Here is a 17444-nt window from a genome sequence, read left to right as displayed (position 1 = left end):
GAGACTCGCCCGAAACAATTTCAGCTAGTTGCGCAAGGGTTTTACTATAAAAAATTCTAGATTTGTTCCGTAGTTGCACACACTGAAAGTTGCATCATTTTTCTCACTGAAGTCGCATTGCCACACAGATCCACATGTCCAGGGTTTCCCCAATAAGATAGTTATAAACCAACAAACACTGTCAATATAAACAATATCATCTACCTCCCGATAGACTTGTAATCGTGTTTGCCATCGAGGGAGGCACTTCATCAAGTAGCAAGAAAATTTGTAACGAGCAAGTAACGATATTAGTAGCAAAAGTGCAGCAAGGTAGCCCAATCCTTTTGAGGCAAAGGACAGGCCAAAACAGTTTCTTATAATAGGCAAAGCGTTCTTGAGGATACACGAGAATTTCATCTAGTCACTTTCATCATGGTGATTCGATTCGTGTTCGCTACTTTGATAATTTGATATGTGGGTGGATCGGTGCTTAGGTGTTGTTCTTACTTAAACAAACCTCCTACTTAAGATTAACCCTCTCGCAAGCATCCGCAACTATGAGAAAAGTATTAAGAATAAATTCTAACCATAGTATTAAATTTTTGGATCCAATCGGTCCCTTACAGAATAGCGCATAAACTAAGGTTTAAGCTTCTATCAGTCTCATAACCCATCATCTAATAACTACTCCATAATGCATTTCCTTAGGCCCAAATATGGTGAAGTGTCATGTAGTCAACATTCACATGACACCACTAAGGGAATCACAACATTGATATTATCAAAATATCAAACACATATCAAGTTCACATGATTACTTGCAACATGATTTCTCCTGTGTCCTCAAGAACAAAAGTAACTACTCACAAATGATAATCATACTCAATATCAGAGGGGTATTAAATAGCCTATTGGATCTAAAAATATAATCTTCCACCAAATAAACCATATAGTAATCAACTACAAGATGTAATCAACACTACTAGTCACCCACAAGCACCAATCTATAGTTCCGGTAACAAGATTGAACACAAGAGATGAACTAGGGTTTGAGATGAGATGGTGCTATTGAAGATGTTGATCGAGATTGCCCTCCCCAAGATGGGAGAGTTGTTGGTGATAATGATGACGATTATTTCCCCCTCCGGGAGGGAAGTTCCCCCGGTGGAATCGCTCCGCCGGAGGGCAAAAGTGCTCCTGGCCAAGTTCCCCTCGAGATGGCGGCGCTCTGTCCCGAAAGTCCTCTCCTTTTTTTCTAGGTCAAAATGACCTATATAACAGAAGATGGGCACCGGATGTGGGCCTGGGTGAGCACAACCCACCAGGGCAAGCCTGGGCTCCCTGGCGCGCCCAGGTGGGTTGTGCCCACCTGGTGGGCCCCCTCTGGTACTTATTTGCTCCAATGGTCTTCATATATTCCATAAAAATTCTTCATGAAGTTTCAGCTTGTTTGGAGTTGTGCAGAATAGGTAGCCTAACGTAGCTTTTCTAGGTCCATATTTCCAGCTGTCGGAATTCTCCCTCTTTGTGTACCTTGCATATTATGAGAAAAAAGCATTAAAATTACTCCAAAAACATTATTATGCATAAAAACATCATAAATAACAGTAGGAAAACATGATGCAAAATGGACGTCAACTACCCCAACCTTAGACCTCGCTTTTCCTGAACCGAAAACCGAAATCGAAAAACATGTCCACATGCTTAGAGAGAGAGGTGTCTATAAAAACAAAATACGGACATAGAAGCATCATGTTGATTATTATAACAACAACATATTTAAACATAAAACTTTTATCATAGAACTTTTATCATAGACTTCTCATGAATACGTGACAATTCATCACACTATAGAAGTATAAAGCATAAACTCTATTAGAAACCAATAAACTATGTTCTCAGTCAACTTTGTAACTACAATTAATCATCTTTTTAGGAAGGGTCACGTATCGGAGCCTTTAGGTAAGTCCACATATTCAACTATCATATAGTCTTCTATGATTGCTAAAACTCACCACATACACATGAGCAAAACTTTTCAACCGGACACATAAAAAGATAGGGGCTTATAGTTTCGCCTCCCAACGTATTCACCTCAAGGGTGATGTCAACAATAATAACTCATGCCACCCATATTGAACTGGACATATGTACCTAGATCTTTCCTCACCACATGATGCTTGCCAAAGGAGAAAATAAAAAGGAATAGAGAGAAAACTTTGTCTCTTTGCATAAAAGTAAATACATAAAAGTAAAAGATAGGCCCTTCGCTGCGGGAAGAAGAGGTTGCCATTCACTTATTTGTTTGTATGCTCAACCCCTTAGTGCAAAAGAACGTCATGTTGTATTGCCCCTTGTGATGGTAACCTTTATTATGCAGTATGTCGCTTTTATTCTTCACCATCACAAGTTCGTACAATGCTCAATTTTCTTTTACACTAAATGATCTCACACTTTTAGAAGTAATTTTTATTGCCTTATTGCACCCATGACAACTTACTTGAGAGATCTTGCTCAATCCGTAGGTAGGTATGGTGGACTCTTGAAAATAAGATTTGGGTTTAAGGGTTTTTGGATGCACAAGTAATATCTCTACTTGGTGCGGATTTTTTGCTAGCAAAGATAGGGGGCAAGCACCACATGTTAAAGGATCTACGACAATATGACTTCTATGTGAATATGAACAAACATAAATCATTAAGTTGTCTTCCTTGTCCAATGTCAACAATTCTAGCATATAATATTTTGATGAGGGCTCGCAATCACAAAAGATTTCTAGGATAGTATATTTATATGTGAATCTTATTTTCCCTTATTAATTATTTTCTCTTGAGCTTGCGTTGGTTTTTTCCTTGAAGAGGAAAGGGTGATGCAGCAAAGTAGTGTAAGTATTTTCCTCAGTTTTGAGAACCAAGGTATCAATCCAGTAGGAGAAAACGCAACAAGCCATCGAATACCTGCACAAACAAACACCAACTAGCAACCAACGCGACAAAGGGGTTGTCAATCCTTTCACGGTTATTCGCAAAGTGAGATCTAATAGAGATGGATAAACGGTAAAGTAATATTTTTGGTATTTTTGATTTATGGAACGGAAAGTAAAAGATTGCAAAAGAAAGTAAATAGGAAACTAGAATTATAGATCGGAAACTTATATGATGGAAAATAGACCCGGGGGCCATAGGTTTCACTGGAGGCTTCTCTCAAGATAGAAAATATTACGATGGGTGAACAAACTACTGCCGAGCAATTGATAGAAAATCGCAAAGTTATGACGATATCTAAGGCAATGATCATGAATATAGGCATCACGTCCGTGTCAAGTAGACCGAAACGATTTCTGCATCTACTACTATTACTCCACACATTGATCGCTATCCAGCATGCATCTAGAGTATTAAGTTCATAAAGAACGGAGTAACGCCTTAAGCAAGATGACATGATGTAGAGGAATTAACTCAAGCATTATGATGAAAACCCCATCTTTTTATCCTCGAGGGCAACAATACAATACGTGTCGGTTCCCCTTCTGTCACTAGGATAGAGCACCGCAAGATTGAATGCAAAGCTAAACACTTCTCCCATTGCAAGAAAACCCAATCTACTTGGCCAAACCAAATCGATAGTTTGAAGAGACTTGTAAAGATATCAAATCATGCATAAAAGAATTCAGGGGAGATTCGAATAATATTCATAGATAAGATGATCATAAATCCACAATTCATCAGATCTCGGCAAACACACCGCAAAAGAGTATTACATCGAATAGATCTCCAAGAACATCGAGGAGAACTTTGTATTGAGAATCAAAGAGAGAGAAGAAGCCATCAAGCTACTAGCTATGGACCCGTAGGTCTGTGGTAGACTACTCATGCTTCATCGGAGAGGCAATGGTGTTGATGTAGAAGCCCTCCATGATCGATTCCCCCTCCGGCAGGATATGCCAAGCAGACCATGTCATTCTTCGTAGCTAACCTGGATTTGATAATGGAAGTGGTGAGTAATCAGTTCACAAATTACCAACCAAAATTTGGAATGAGACTTGATTAAGGTACAGGTGATTAACCAGCCATGAGGTGTGGTTCTGGTGAGGGTGGTTTGGACAGATTCCAAGGGACATGGTGGTGAACGCTATGATGGCTGCCATGGTAGCACACTCGAAGGATCAGCAACCACATATCATCTACCATGTAACATCATCACTGCACAACCCCGCAACCTACGCCGTCCTTGCAGATTGGGGCCACCGCTACTTCTTCTACAACCCACCATGCACAGGGAGGAATGGTGAGTGTGTGTGGCTAAAGAAGATGTGATTCTTTAGGAAAATTGTACATGATGAGCGTGTGCAGCTAAGATTGTACATGAAGGAGATTTATGAGCTCGTCTTGTGATTGATTGGACAGATGCTTCACCTAGTGAACATTACACTCTGTGGTGTTTTCTCACGGTGCTACAGTGAATACAACAGGAAACACAGATTCGTCACGCAGCTGATTGAGCTCTACGTGCCCTACGTCCTGTTCAAAGGACGGTAAGCAACTTTTTAATCTTGTCAGAACATAGTTTTCTTTTTGCTTTTGCAAAAAAAACATTCTACAAATATTTGTTACCTAAAAATTTGCAGTTTGAGTTGATTTTATCAATTTGATGTAGCTTTGATGATAACAACTTGGAGAGACTAAGGATGGTGAGGAACAAGGATCAAAATAACAAATAAGCATATTGCTTTGATTTTGACCCCAGGTCCATCAACTGGGATGACTATTTCTACAACGTTCACATTCCTGGCGTGCTCATATATATGCAGACTGAGTTACATTCGACTAGCCAAAATTCAAACGATGTTTCTAGGCTTTGAAATACAGTAATTTTACTGCTTCCACAGACTTTGTACTAAACCAGTGACAGGTAGTATGGATCGGATGGAGTATATTATTTATGAAACTCTGGTGAATATGTATTGTACAATATTTTGTTACGCTTATGAATTCTATCAATAAAATACATTTCTTGTATCAGCTCTATGTAGTATGTAGTATCAGCTTGTGCATCAATAAACTGTATGTCAGATTTTTTTTGAATATATATAAACACTATTCTGATCACGGGATCAGAATAATATTCTGATCACAAGCTGACCTGCCCTGCTAATAGTACGTTGAACTTCACTGTGAACTATGTTGAACTTCCGCCAACATTGCCCAAATGGGGCTTGCGATATACCGTTGGAAAGATATGGACACCAATATCATGACCCAACTTAAATTTTTGGCAAAATATAAGCGGCTTAAGAGCACTTTTGAAAACCCTTTTTTTCACACAAAAAACGTGAATCGTATTTTCGATCGCATTTCTAAACCGTTTATCGGAATGAGGCATATAATATGGCGTTGGAAAGATGCTGCAAAACCGCTCCTTCCACATGTTGAAAGTTTTTTCTAATTCCTTATGGTTAAAGAGTAATTTGAAAAAACGTAAAATTTCGTAAACCGAACAGCTGAGTTCATATTTTCGATGTCATTTCTAAACAGCTGATCCAATTGAGGCATATAATATGGCGTTGGAAAGCTTATGAAAATGCGCTACTTTTTCATTTTGGAAGTTTTTTCTAATTTTGAATGGTTTAAGAGTAATTTAGAAAACGGTCCAAGTCCTACCGAGTTCGTATTTTCGAGCTAATTTTTTAACCGCACGTCCGAATGCAGCAAATGATGTGACGTTGGAAAGTTTGAACAAATGCGAAACTTTTTGGTATGTATTGTTTCTCCCAATTATTTACAGTTTTAAGTCAGTTTCGAAAATGGCGAAAAACGTATTTTCGCCGTATTTTCTACAAATTTTAACGGAAAGGCGCAAATAATATATCATTGAAAAGCTACAAAAAATGTGAAACTTTTTCATGTTTATGGTTTTCTCTGATTCCTAGCTATTTTCATGTAATTTCCAAAACGGCGAGATTATTCGTTCTGCCTTTATCGCGAAACTGATTCTTCAAAAATGCACCGCGTGAAGAACCTGAACTTCTCGGCACGTGTATTTGAACTTCACTCTATTTTTTCACGTGCTTTTCTTGCTCGTAGCTCTTCATCCACCGCTCGTAGCTCTCCATCCACTCACTGGAATTGAGCAAGTGATATACCGATGGAAAGCTATTGTAAACACACAACTTTCCCGTGTTGATCATTTTTTCATACTCGCGACGATTTTAAAAGTTTTACATCTCAAATTCATTCACTATAGTAGTCGAACTTCATGATGTTTTCACGTTGAACTTCTATGACGTATTTTTCGTTTGTAATTTTCTCATGTTTTAAATAGTAATCTCGCTCGTTGGCGGGTTTTGCTCTCGGGTCGTGATGAAATTGCGTTTTTTACAATTTTACTGCCTGAGTTGTTCGACCTGAACTTCTCCTAGTGCTAGGTTGAACTTCGGCCAACATTGTCCAAATGAGGCTTCCGATATACCGTTGGAAAGCTATGGACACCAGTATCATGTTCCAAATTAAATTTTTGGCAAAATGTAAGCGGTTTAAGAGCAGTTTTGAAAATCGTTTTTTCCTCATACAAAAAACATGAATCGTATTTTCGATCGCATTTCTAAACCGTTTATCATAATGAGGCAAATAATATGGCGTTGGAAAACGGCTGCAAAACCGCTCCTTCCATATGTTAAAAGTTTTCTCTAATCCCCTATGGATAAAGAGTAATTTGGAAAACCGTGGAATTTCGCAAACGAAACACCCGATTTTGTATTTTTTCGATGTCATTTCTAAACGGCACGAGAATCTGAGGTTATCCAAATGATATGGCATTGAAAAGCTTACGAAAATGCGCTACTTTCTTATGTTGAAAGTGTTTTCTAATTTTGAACGGTTTAAAAGTAATTTAGAAAACGATACAAGTTCTACCGAGTTTGTATTTTTAGCTAATTTTGTTACCGTACGTCCGAATGTAGCAAATGATATGGCGTTGGAAAGCTTGAGGAAATGCGAAACTTTTCTGTATATATTGTTTCTCTCAATTCTTTACTGTTTTAAGTCAATTTTGAAAATGACTAAAAGGGTATTTTTGCCGTAATTTCTACAAACTTTGTCGGAATGGGGCAAATAATATACCGTTGAAAAGCTAAGGAGAATGCGATTTTTTTCCATGTTGATGGTTTCCTCTGATTCATAGCCGTTTTCAAGTAATTTCGAAAATGGCGGGATCATTCGTTCTGCCTTTATCGCGAAAGATTCTTCGAAAATGCACCGCGTGAAGAACTTGAACTTCTCGGCATGTCTACTTGAACTTCACTCTGTTTTTCACGTGCTTTTTTTGCCTGTAGCTCTCCATCCACTCACCGGAACCCTCACCGGAATTGAGCAAGTGATATATCAGTGGAAAGCTGCTATGAACACACAACTTTCCCGTGTTGATTGTTTCTTCATACTCGCGACAATTTTAACGGTTTTTCATTTGAAATTCATCCATTGTAGTAGTTGAACTTCCTGCTGTTTTCAGTTGAACTTCTGTGACGTATTTTCGTTTGTAATTTTCTCATCCATTCATCAGTGTTACACAAATGTTATTCCTTTTGTACAAATCTCTCTCACAATAATTTTTTTAACTTTCTCCAACAAAGGACTTGAACTTATAACAACAAAACTTTTATCCTTTGCTTTTTTATTCTTTTTTAATACAAAATGTACACCGTGTATTACATGAACTTCTTGCAGTTATCAACCTAAATTTCTCTCGGTTACATGAAAATATTTGAGTTTTTTAATGAATTTTTAATCTGATTTTTCTTAATCCTTCATTATGAATTTTGAAGCGCTCTATTTATAATAGTTGAACTTCTTTTTATTTTATTTTTGAACTTCTTTTTTCCATTTTTTAATAACGACGAAAATCTGAGTTTTCTATAATCATCGAACTTCTCCATCTTCTTAATATGGACTTCCTGGTTTTATTTCTTAATCCTTTTTTTATGAAATTTTGAAGCATTATTTTTTTAAAAGTTGAACTTCTTGTTTTTTATTTTTGAACATCTTGTTTCCATTCTTTAATAGCGAGGAAAATCCGAGTTTTCTATAATCATCGAACTTCTCCATCATTTTGGTTATTTTTTAAAAAACAAGAAAAATCCAAATGTTTTAATGAGCATCGAACTGCTCTGTTCTTTTAACTTGACCTTCTTGAACACAACATTTTGACCTTTGCATAAATGAAAAATTAAAATTTTAAAATTTTAGACATCGGAAAACCCTTTTTTCTAAACATTGGATTGCTCTGTTTATAAATGAACTTCTTAGGTTTAACATAAAAAAATTGTACAAAGAGTTAACATACTTGCCCTTCCCGAACACAACATTTTAATCATTAACTTGAACTCCCGACGGATCTTTTTTTCTGTGGACTTGAATGTGGATACTGATCTATTTGAAACAACACGTACTTGTGAGAATATGCCCACTTGTGGATACTGATCTATCTGAATCCAGTGAACATTATTATTTTAGTATATCTTCTTCTAATCATTTAGTACTACTCTGCACATGGTTCCATAGGTGTTGTCACTCACGGACATTAGCACAAGCACCTGATGTTCTAGTACAGGAAATGACCAAATGAAAATCAAGAAATTATTTCTAGCATGCACTTTATTTTCTTGTATACCACTTACATATCCACCAAGTAACTTAAACAGTACAGAAGAACCTGGCCGAATGTTCATTAGCACAAACTGTAAAAATGAGCTATCAAAAACACACACAGACGTTCAACCATAGCAGCAGCCATCCAAGTACAGCCACAGCAGCAGCCGTCGAGCAGACAAAGTGCAGTAGTAGCTCGCCTCCCATACAGAGTGAGCACACACACATCGAGCTGAAAAGGCTGGCCAGACCGGACTTCACAAGCGGCACGGCCACATGATAACCCACAAGTATAGGGGATCGCAACAGCTTTCGAGGGTAGAGTATTCAACCCAAATTTATTGATTTGACAGAAGGGGAGCCAAAGAATATTATCAAGTATTAGCAGCTGAGTTGTCAATTCAACCACACCTGGAAACTTAGTATCTGCAGCAAAGTGTTTAGTAGCAAAGTAATATGATAGTGGTGGTAGCGGCAACAAAAGTAAAGACAGCAAAAGTAATGTTTTTGGTATTTTGTAGTGATTGTAACAGTAGCAGCGGAAAAGTAAATAAGCATAAACCAGTATATGGAAAACTCGTAGGCACCGGATCAGTGATGGTTAATTATGCCGGATGCGGTTCATCATGTAACAATCATAACATAGGGTGACACAGAACTAGCTCCAATTCATCAATGTAATGTAGGCATGTATTCCGTATATAGTCATACATGCTTATGGAAAAGAACTTGCATGACATCTTTTGTCCTACCCTCCCGTGGCAGCGGGGTCCTATTGGAAATTAAGGGATATTAAGGCCTCCTTTTAATAGAGAACCGGAACAAAGCATTAGCACATAGTGAATACATGAACTCCTCAAACTATGGTCATCACCGGGAGTGGTCCCGATTATTGTCACTTCGGGGTTGCCGGATCATAACACATAGTAGGTGACTATAGACTTGCAAGATAGGATCAAGAACTCACATATATTCATGAAAACATAATAGGTTCAGATCTGAAATCATGGCACTCAGGCCCTAGTGACAAGCATTAAGCGTAGCAAAGTCATAGCAACACCAATCTCAGAACATAATGGATACTAGGGATCAAACCCTAACAAAACTAACTCGATTACATGATAAATCTCATCCAACCCATCACCGTCTAGCAAGCCTATGATGCAATTTCTCACGCACGGCGATGAGCATCATGAAATTGGTGATGGAGGATGGTTGATGATGACGACGGCGACGAATCCCCCTCTCCGGAGCTCCGAATGGACTCCAGATCAGCCCTCCCGAGAGGTTTTAGGGCTTGGCGGCGGCTCCGTATCGTAAAACGCGATGATTTCTTCTCTCTATTTTTTTCTCTCCAAAAGCAAATATATAGAGTTGGAGTTGGCGTCGGAGGGCATCCAGGGGGCCCACGAGGTAGGGGGCGCGCCCTAGGGGGGGCGCCCCCCACCCTCATGAGAAGGGTGTGGGCCCCCTGGTCTTCATCTTTGGCGAGGATTTTTTTATTATTTTTTCTAAGATGTTCCGTGGAGTTTCAGGTCATTCCGAGAATATTTATTTTCTGCACATAAAACAACATCATGGCAATTCTGCTGAAAACAACGTCAGTCCGGGTTAGTTCCATTCAAATCATACAAGTTAGAGTCCAAAACAAGGGAAAAGTGTTTGGAAAAGTAGATACGATGGAGACGTATCAACTCCCCCAAGCTTAAACCCTTGCTTGTCCTCAAGCAATTCAGTTGACAAACTGAAAGAAAGGAAGAAAAACTTTTACAAACTCTGTTTGCTGTTGTTGTTGTAACTATGTCAAGCCAGCATTCAAGTTTTCAGCATAGATCATAACTAACCACATTTGCAATAAGTCTCAGGTCTCATGATTACTCATATCAATAGCATAATCAACTAACAAGTCATAATAATAAATCTCGGATGACAACACTTTCTCAAAACAATCACAATATGATATAACAAGATGGTATCTCGCTAGCCCTTTCTGAGACTGCAAAACATAAATGCAGAGCACCTTTAAAGATCAAGGACTGACTAGACATTGTAATTCATGGTAAAAGAGATCCAATCATAGTCATACCCAATATAAATTAACAGTGATGAATGCAAATGACAGCTGTGCTCTCCAGCTAGTGCTTTTTAATAAGAGGGTGATTACTCAACATAAAAGTAAATGGATAGGCCCTTCGCGGAGGGAAGCAGGGATTTGTAGAGGTGCCAGAGCTCGGTTTTGAAATAGAGATAAATTGTATTTTGAGCGGTATACTTTCATTGTCAACGTAACAACTAAGAGATGGCGATATCTTCCATGCTAAACACATTATAGGCGGTTCCCAAACAGAATGGTAAAGTTTATACTCCCCCTCCACCAACAAGCATCAATCCATGGCTTGCTCGAAACAACGAGTGCCTCCAACATACATCAGGTCCCAGGGGGAGTTCTATTTGCAATTAATTTTGATTTAGTTTGCATAAAGCATGGGACTAGGCATCTCGGTGACCAGCCATTTTCTCGTGAGTGAGGAGCGGAGTCCACTCCTCTTGGGAATAACCCGCCTAACACGGAAGATAAGGACAGCCTTGGTTGATACATGAGCTATTCGAGCATACAAAACAGAATGATTATTTGAAGGTTTAGAGTTTGGCACATAAAAATTTACTTAGAACGGCAGGTAGATACCACATATAGGAAGGTATAGTGGACTCATCTAGAATAACTTTGGGGTTTGAGGGATTGGATGCACAAGCAGTATTCCCGCTTAGTACAAGTGAAGGCTAGCAAAAGACTGGGAAGCGACCAACTAGAGAGCGACAACAGCCATGTACATGCATTAAAATTAATAAACATTGGATGCAAGCATGAGTAGGATATAATCCACCATGAACATAAATATCGTGAAGGCTATGTTGATTTGTGTCAACTACATGCGTGAACATGTGCCAAGTCAAGTCACTTAAATCATTCAAAGGAGGATACCACCCCATCATACCACATCATAATCATCTCAATAGCATGTTGGCACACAAGGTAAACCATTATAACTCATAGCTAATCAAGCATGGCACAAGCAACTATGATCTCTAATTGTCATTGCAAACATGTTTATTTATAATAAGCTGAATCAAGAATGAGGGACTCATCATATTTACAAAAACAAAAGAGGTCGAGTTCATACCAGCTTTTCTCATCTCAGTTAGTCCATCATATATCATCATAATTGCCTTTCACTTGCACGACCGAACGGTGTGAATAATAATAAGAGTGCACGTGCATTGGACTAAGCTGGAATCTGCGAGCATTCAATAAACATGAGAAGACAAGGCAATATGGTCTCTTGGTTAAATCAGCAATAATGCATATAAGAGCCACTTCAACAATTTAATTATGGTCTTCTCCTACTGACCCCCAAAGAAAAGAAATAAAACTATTTACACGGGAAAGCTCCCAACAAGCAAAAGAAGAACGGGAAATATTTTTGGATTTTCTTTTTAATTATTACTACTACAGCAGAAAAATAAACTACTACTAATTTTTTGGTTTTTCTTAAGGTTTAACAAACACACAAGAAGAAAGCGGGAAAAAGAAAATAAACTAGCATGGATATTACAGTGAAAAAGTATGAGCACCGACATCTAGCAATGAGTGTGTGTGAGCATAAATGTAATGTCTGTGAGAAATACGTACTCCCTCAAGCTTAGGCTTTTGGCCTAAGTTGGTCTATGGCCACGGCTGGCCCGGCGGATATCCATAATAATAGTTGTTGGGGTCGTACTGTGATGAGGAAGAATAGTTGATGTGCAGTGGTTATCGCCTGCTGAGCGCAGCGTGGAGTCGAGCTGCCTCTGCTCTCCTCTCGTACTCTTCTGCCTCCTCTCTGGTAATAACATATCTTCCTTTTGTCTGTGAATCAAAGAATGCAGGAGCAGGGAGAGTAATACGGAAAACACGTCGTGTATCAAAAATTAAACGATATAAGAGAGGTGATTCAGGCCTCTCAACAAAATGGTGCGAAGGCATAGAGTCATAATCTGAATATGCAGGAGGCAACTCCGTATCACCCTCACGAATGTCTATCTCAAGAAAATGAGCTAAGCGGGTTGCATAAATTCCTCCAAAGAAATCACCATTATGTCTATTATGATGCAACCTATGAGCTACAATGGCTCCCATATGATAAGATTGGTCTCCTAACACAGCACTCATAAGAATGCTGAGATCAGGGACACACATGTGACATGCTTCATCCTTAGCATTTATGCATCTACCGATGAAGAGAGCAAAATAATGTATAGCAGGAAAGTGAATGCTCCCTATGGTAGCCTGCGTTATATCTCTATATTCCCCCACAGTTATACTAGCAAGAAAGTTTCTAAATTCAGATTTAGGGGGATCCCTAACACTACCCCATGATGGAAGTTTGCAAGCAGAAGTAAAATCCTCTAAGTCCATGGTATAAGATTTTTCATAGAGATCAAACATGATTGAAGGAGAATTACGTCAATATGAATACTCAAACCTCCTCACAAATGAACTTGTGAGATCATGATACCGGGGGCATTTGTTAGCCTCAAAATCCTCAAGACCGGCATTGCGCAAATATGCTTTGAATTCTTCTTTAACTCCTGCACGGTCCATAAAATTTTCCGACGGCCATTCGCAAGGCCGTACTGGAGCGTCTCTTGGTGGATCCTCGTGAGCATCGCTTATAGCAATCTTGGGTCCTTGCTTCTGAGAGGAACCACCTTGAAACATCTTCCTAAGCATATTGTTTTTCTCTGAAAAATTCTGAAATTTTTAGTAACTTCAAAATAAAAGTAAACCAACTTCAATAAAACTGATAGCAACTACTCCTACAAGTGCCTAGAGCCTATATCAAGCATTAGAACTACTTGGAACCATATAAATTTGACATGCAAGCTCAAGAACATGGTCACCTATGCAGCACAAATTTGCAAAGAATAAAGCACTAGAACAAAAACTAATTGGACCAATGGAGGAGTCACATACCAAGGAACAATCTTCCCTAGCAGTTTTGCGAGAGGTGCTTTGAGCAAGGAGATCGAAAATCACAGAAAAAGTGGCTCGAACTCGTGCTTGAGTTGGTTTTTCGGGTTTGTGTGAGACAGGAAGAAGATGGGTGCTGGGATAAGTGGAGGAGGGCCACCGTGGGCCCACGAGGCAGGGGGCGCACCCTAGAGGGGGGCGCCCACCACCCTCGTGGCCAGGTGGCAACTCCTCCCGCGGTAATTTTTGCACAGTAAATCCTCAAATATTCTCGAAAAAATCATATTAAATTGGCATGTCATTCTGAGGACTTTTATTTTCGGGATATTTTTATATTACACGGATAAGCCAGGAAATAGACTGAAAATACTATTTTTACTTTATTTATTATAAATAACAGAAAGTAGAAGTGGGGTACAGAAGTTTGTGCTTCTAGTTTCATCCATCTCATGCTCATAAAAAAGAATCCACTAACAAGGTTGATCAAGTCTTGTTAACAAACTCATTCTGATAATCATGAAACCGGAGAAATTTCGAATAACACTAAGTTACCTCGACGGGGATATGCATATCCCCTATAATAAGTATATCATATTTCTTTTTGACAGTAGGAAGAGGAAATTCAAAACCTCCAATTATAATCGATGGAATTTTTCCAATAGAGTTGATACTATGAACTTGAGGTTGTTTCCTCGGAAAGTGTACCGTATGCTCATTACCATTAACATGAAAAGTGACATTGCCTTTGTTGCAATCAATAACAGCCCCTGCAGTATTAAGAAAAGGTCTGTTAAAATATCAAGATTAACAAAGTCTGTTAAAATAGTAACGTTTGCAACCAAAACAAGCACATCCTCACAGATACCGATAGGTATAGCAGTTGATTTATCAGCCATTTGCAAATATATTTCAGTAGGTGTCAGCTTATTCAAGTCAAGTCTACGATATAAAGAGAGAGGCATAACACTAACACCGGCTCCAAGATCACATAAAGCAGTTTTAATATAATTTCTTTTAATGGAGCAAGGTATAGTAGGTACTCCGGGGTCTCCAAGTTTCTTTGGTATTCCAGCCTTAAAAGTATAATTAGCAAGCATGGTGGAAATTTCAGCTTCCGGTATCTTTCTTTTATTAGTAATGATATCCTTCATATGTTTAGCATAAGGATTTGTTTTGAGCACATCAGTTAATCTCATACGCAAAAAGATAGGCCTAATCATTTCAGCAAAGCGCTGAAAATCCTCATCATCCTTTTTCTTGGATGGTTTCGGAGGAAAAGGCATGGGTTTGTGAACCCAAGGTTCCTTTCTTTACCATGTTTCCTAGCAACAAAGTCTCTTTTATCATAACGTTGATTCTTTGATTGTGGGTTATCAAGATCAACAGTAGGTTCAATTTCTACATCATTATCATTACTAGGTTGAGCATCATCATTAATATTTTTACTAGGTTCATGTTCATTACCAGATTGTATTTTAGCATCAGACATAGATATATTATTTGAATTATCGGGTGGTTCAGCAATAGGTTCGCTAGAAGTTTGCACAGTTCTATCATTTTTCTTCTTCTTCTTTTTAGAAGAACTAGGAACATCAATATTATTTCTTTGATAATATTGCTTGATTCTCTTAGGGTGGCCTTCAGGATACAAAGGTTCCTGAGTCATTCTACCAGTTCTAGTAGCCACTCTAACAGCATAATCATTTTTCTTACTATTCATTTCATTAAGCACTTCTTGTTGAGCCTTAAGTACTTGTTCTAATTAAGTGGTAACCATAGAAGCATGTTTGCTAACAAGTTTAAGTTCACCTTTAATATCAGCCATATAATCACCCAAGCGTCTAATCATATAAGCATTTTCTTTTAATTGTCTACGAAAATAAGCATTGAAGTCGTCTTGCTTAAACATAAAGTTATCAAACTCATCCAAGCACTGACTAGCAATTTTAGTAGGAGGGACTTCAACTTTATCATATCTATAGAGAGAATTTACCTTTACTACCTGTGTCAGGATATCGGGATCAGGAGGTTCTTCAGTAAACAAAGAATTAAGATCATATGTTTCTTCAACAGGCGGTGAATTAAGACCATGTATTTCTTCAATAGGAGGTAAATTCTTAACGTCTTCAGCTTTAATACATTTTTCTTTCATAGATTTCTTTGCCTCTTGCATACCTTCGGGACTGAGAAATAAAACACCTCTCTTCTTCGGAGTTGGTTTAAGAATAGGCTCAGTAATTGGAGCAGGAGTTGGCTCAGGAGCTGGCTCAGGAGGTGCCCAATTATTTTCATTTGTCAACATATTATTCAATAAAATTTCAGCTTCATCCGGTGTTCTTTCCCTGAAAAGAGAACCAACACAACTATCCAAGTAATCTCTGGAAGCATCGGTTAGTCCATTATAAAAGATATCAAGTATTTCAGGTTTCTTAAGAGGATGATCAGGCAAAGCATTAAGTAACTTGAGAAGCCTCCCCCAAGCTTGTGGGAGACTCTCTTCTTTAATTTGCACGAAGTTGTATATTTCCCTCAAAGCAGCTTGTTTCTTATGAGCAGGGAAATATTTAGCAGAGAAGTAATAAATCATGTCCTGGGGACTACGCACACAACCAGGATCAAGAGAATTAAACCATATCTTAGCATCACCCTTTAATGATCACAGAAATATTTTGAGTATGTAAAAGTAACGCGATATCTCATCATTAGTGAACAGGGCAGCTATATCATTTAACTTAGTAAGATGTGCCACAACAGTTTCAGATTCATAGCCATAAAACGGATCAGATTCAACCAAAGTAATTATATCAGGATCAACAGAGAATTCATAATCCTTATCAGGAACACATATAGGTGAAGTAGCAAAAGCAGGGTCGTGTTTCATTTTATTTCTAAGTGATCCTTTGTTCCATTTAGTTAATAACCTCTTAAGCTCATATCTATCTTTGCAAGCTAAAATAGCGGCAGAAGATTCCATATCAAAAAGATAACCCTCAGGAATAACAGGCATATTTTCATTATCACTATCATCATCGTATTCAGATTCAATAATTTCTTTTTCTCTAGCCCTAGCAATTTGTTCATCAAGAAATTCACTAAGGGGCACAGTAGTATCAGGCATAGAAGCAGTTTCATCATAAGTATCATGCATAGCAGAAGTGGCATCATCAATAACATGCGACATATCAGAACAAATAGCAGAAGCAGGTGTAGGTGTCGCAAACTTACTCATAACAGAAGGTGAATCAAGTGCAGAGCTAGATGGCAGTTCCTTACCTCCCCTCGTAGTTGAGGGATAGATCTTGGTTTTTGGATCTCTCAAGTTCTTCATAGTGTCCAGCAGATATAAATCCCAAGTGACTCAAAGAATAGAGATATGCTCCCCGGCAACGACGCCAGAAATTGGTCTTGATAACCCACAAGTATAGGAGATCGCAACAGCTTTCGAGGGTAGAGTATTCAACCCAAATTTATTGATTCGACACAAGGGGAGCCAAAGAATATTCTCAAGTATTAGCAGCTGAGTTGTCAATTCAACCACACCTGGAAACTTAGTATCTGCAGCAAAGTGTTTAGTAGCAAAGTAATATGATAGTGGTGGTAGCGGCAACAAAAGTAAAGACAGCAAAAGTAATGTTTTTTGTATTTTGTAGTGATTGTAACAATAGCAGCGGAAAAGTAAATAAGCGTAAACCAGTATATGGAAAACTCGTAGGCACCGGATCAGTGATGGATAATTATGCCGGATGCGGTTCATCATGTAACAGTCATAACATAGGGTGACACAGAACTAGCTCCAATTCATCAATGTA

The 17444-nt window shown here is 38.4% G+C and overlaps 1 protein-coding gene across 1 annotated transcript; it reads left to right on the top strand.

The window, feature by feature from the left end:
- Positions 1–4100: 4100 nt before the first annotated feature.
- LOC147977659 (fatty acyl-CoA reductase 1-like) lies at positions 4101–4702 on the top strand. The gene is made up of 3 exons (XM_087514501.1): positions 4101–4294; positions 4442–4516; positions 4639–4702. Exons 1-3 carry the CDS (start codon positions 4101–4103, stop codon positions 4700–4702), a joined length of 333 nt encoding a protein of 110 aa, XP_087370627.1.
- Positions 4703–17444: the final 12742 nt, after the last annotated feature.

Source organism: Triticum urartu, chromosome 3A (assembly GCF_056163025.1).
Source record: "Triticum urartu cultivar PI428250 chromosome 3A, HENAU_Tu73, whole genome shotgun sequence".
NCBI classification, from domain to species: domain Eukaryota; kingdom Viridiplantae; phylum Streptophyta; class Magnoliopsida; order Poales; family Poaceae; genus Triticum; species Triticum urartu.
The sequence above is the reverse complement of the archived record's forward strand: the minus strand, read 5'-3'. Positions and strand labels throughout refer to the sequence as shown.

Coding starts and splice junctions, on each gene's coding strand:
- LOC147977659 (XM_087514501.1), top strand. CDS start 4,101: ATGGTGGTGAACGCTATGATGGCTGCCATGGTAGCACACTCGAAGGAT. Junction 4,295..4,441: donor TGTGTGTGGCTAAAGAAGAT/GTGATTCTTTAG, acceptor ACGGTGCTACAG/TGAATACAACAGGAAACACA. Junction 4,517..4,638: donor TACGTCCTGTTCAAAGGACG/GTAAGCAACTTT, acceptor AATTTGATGTAG/CTTTGATGATAACAACTTGG.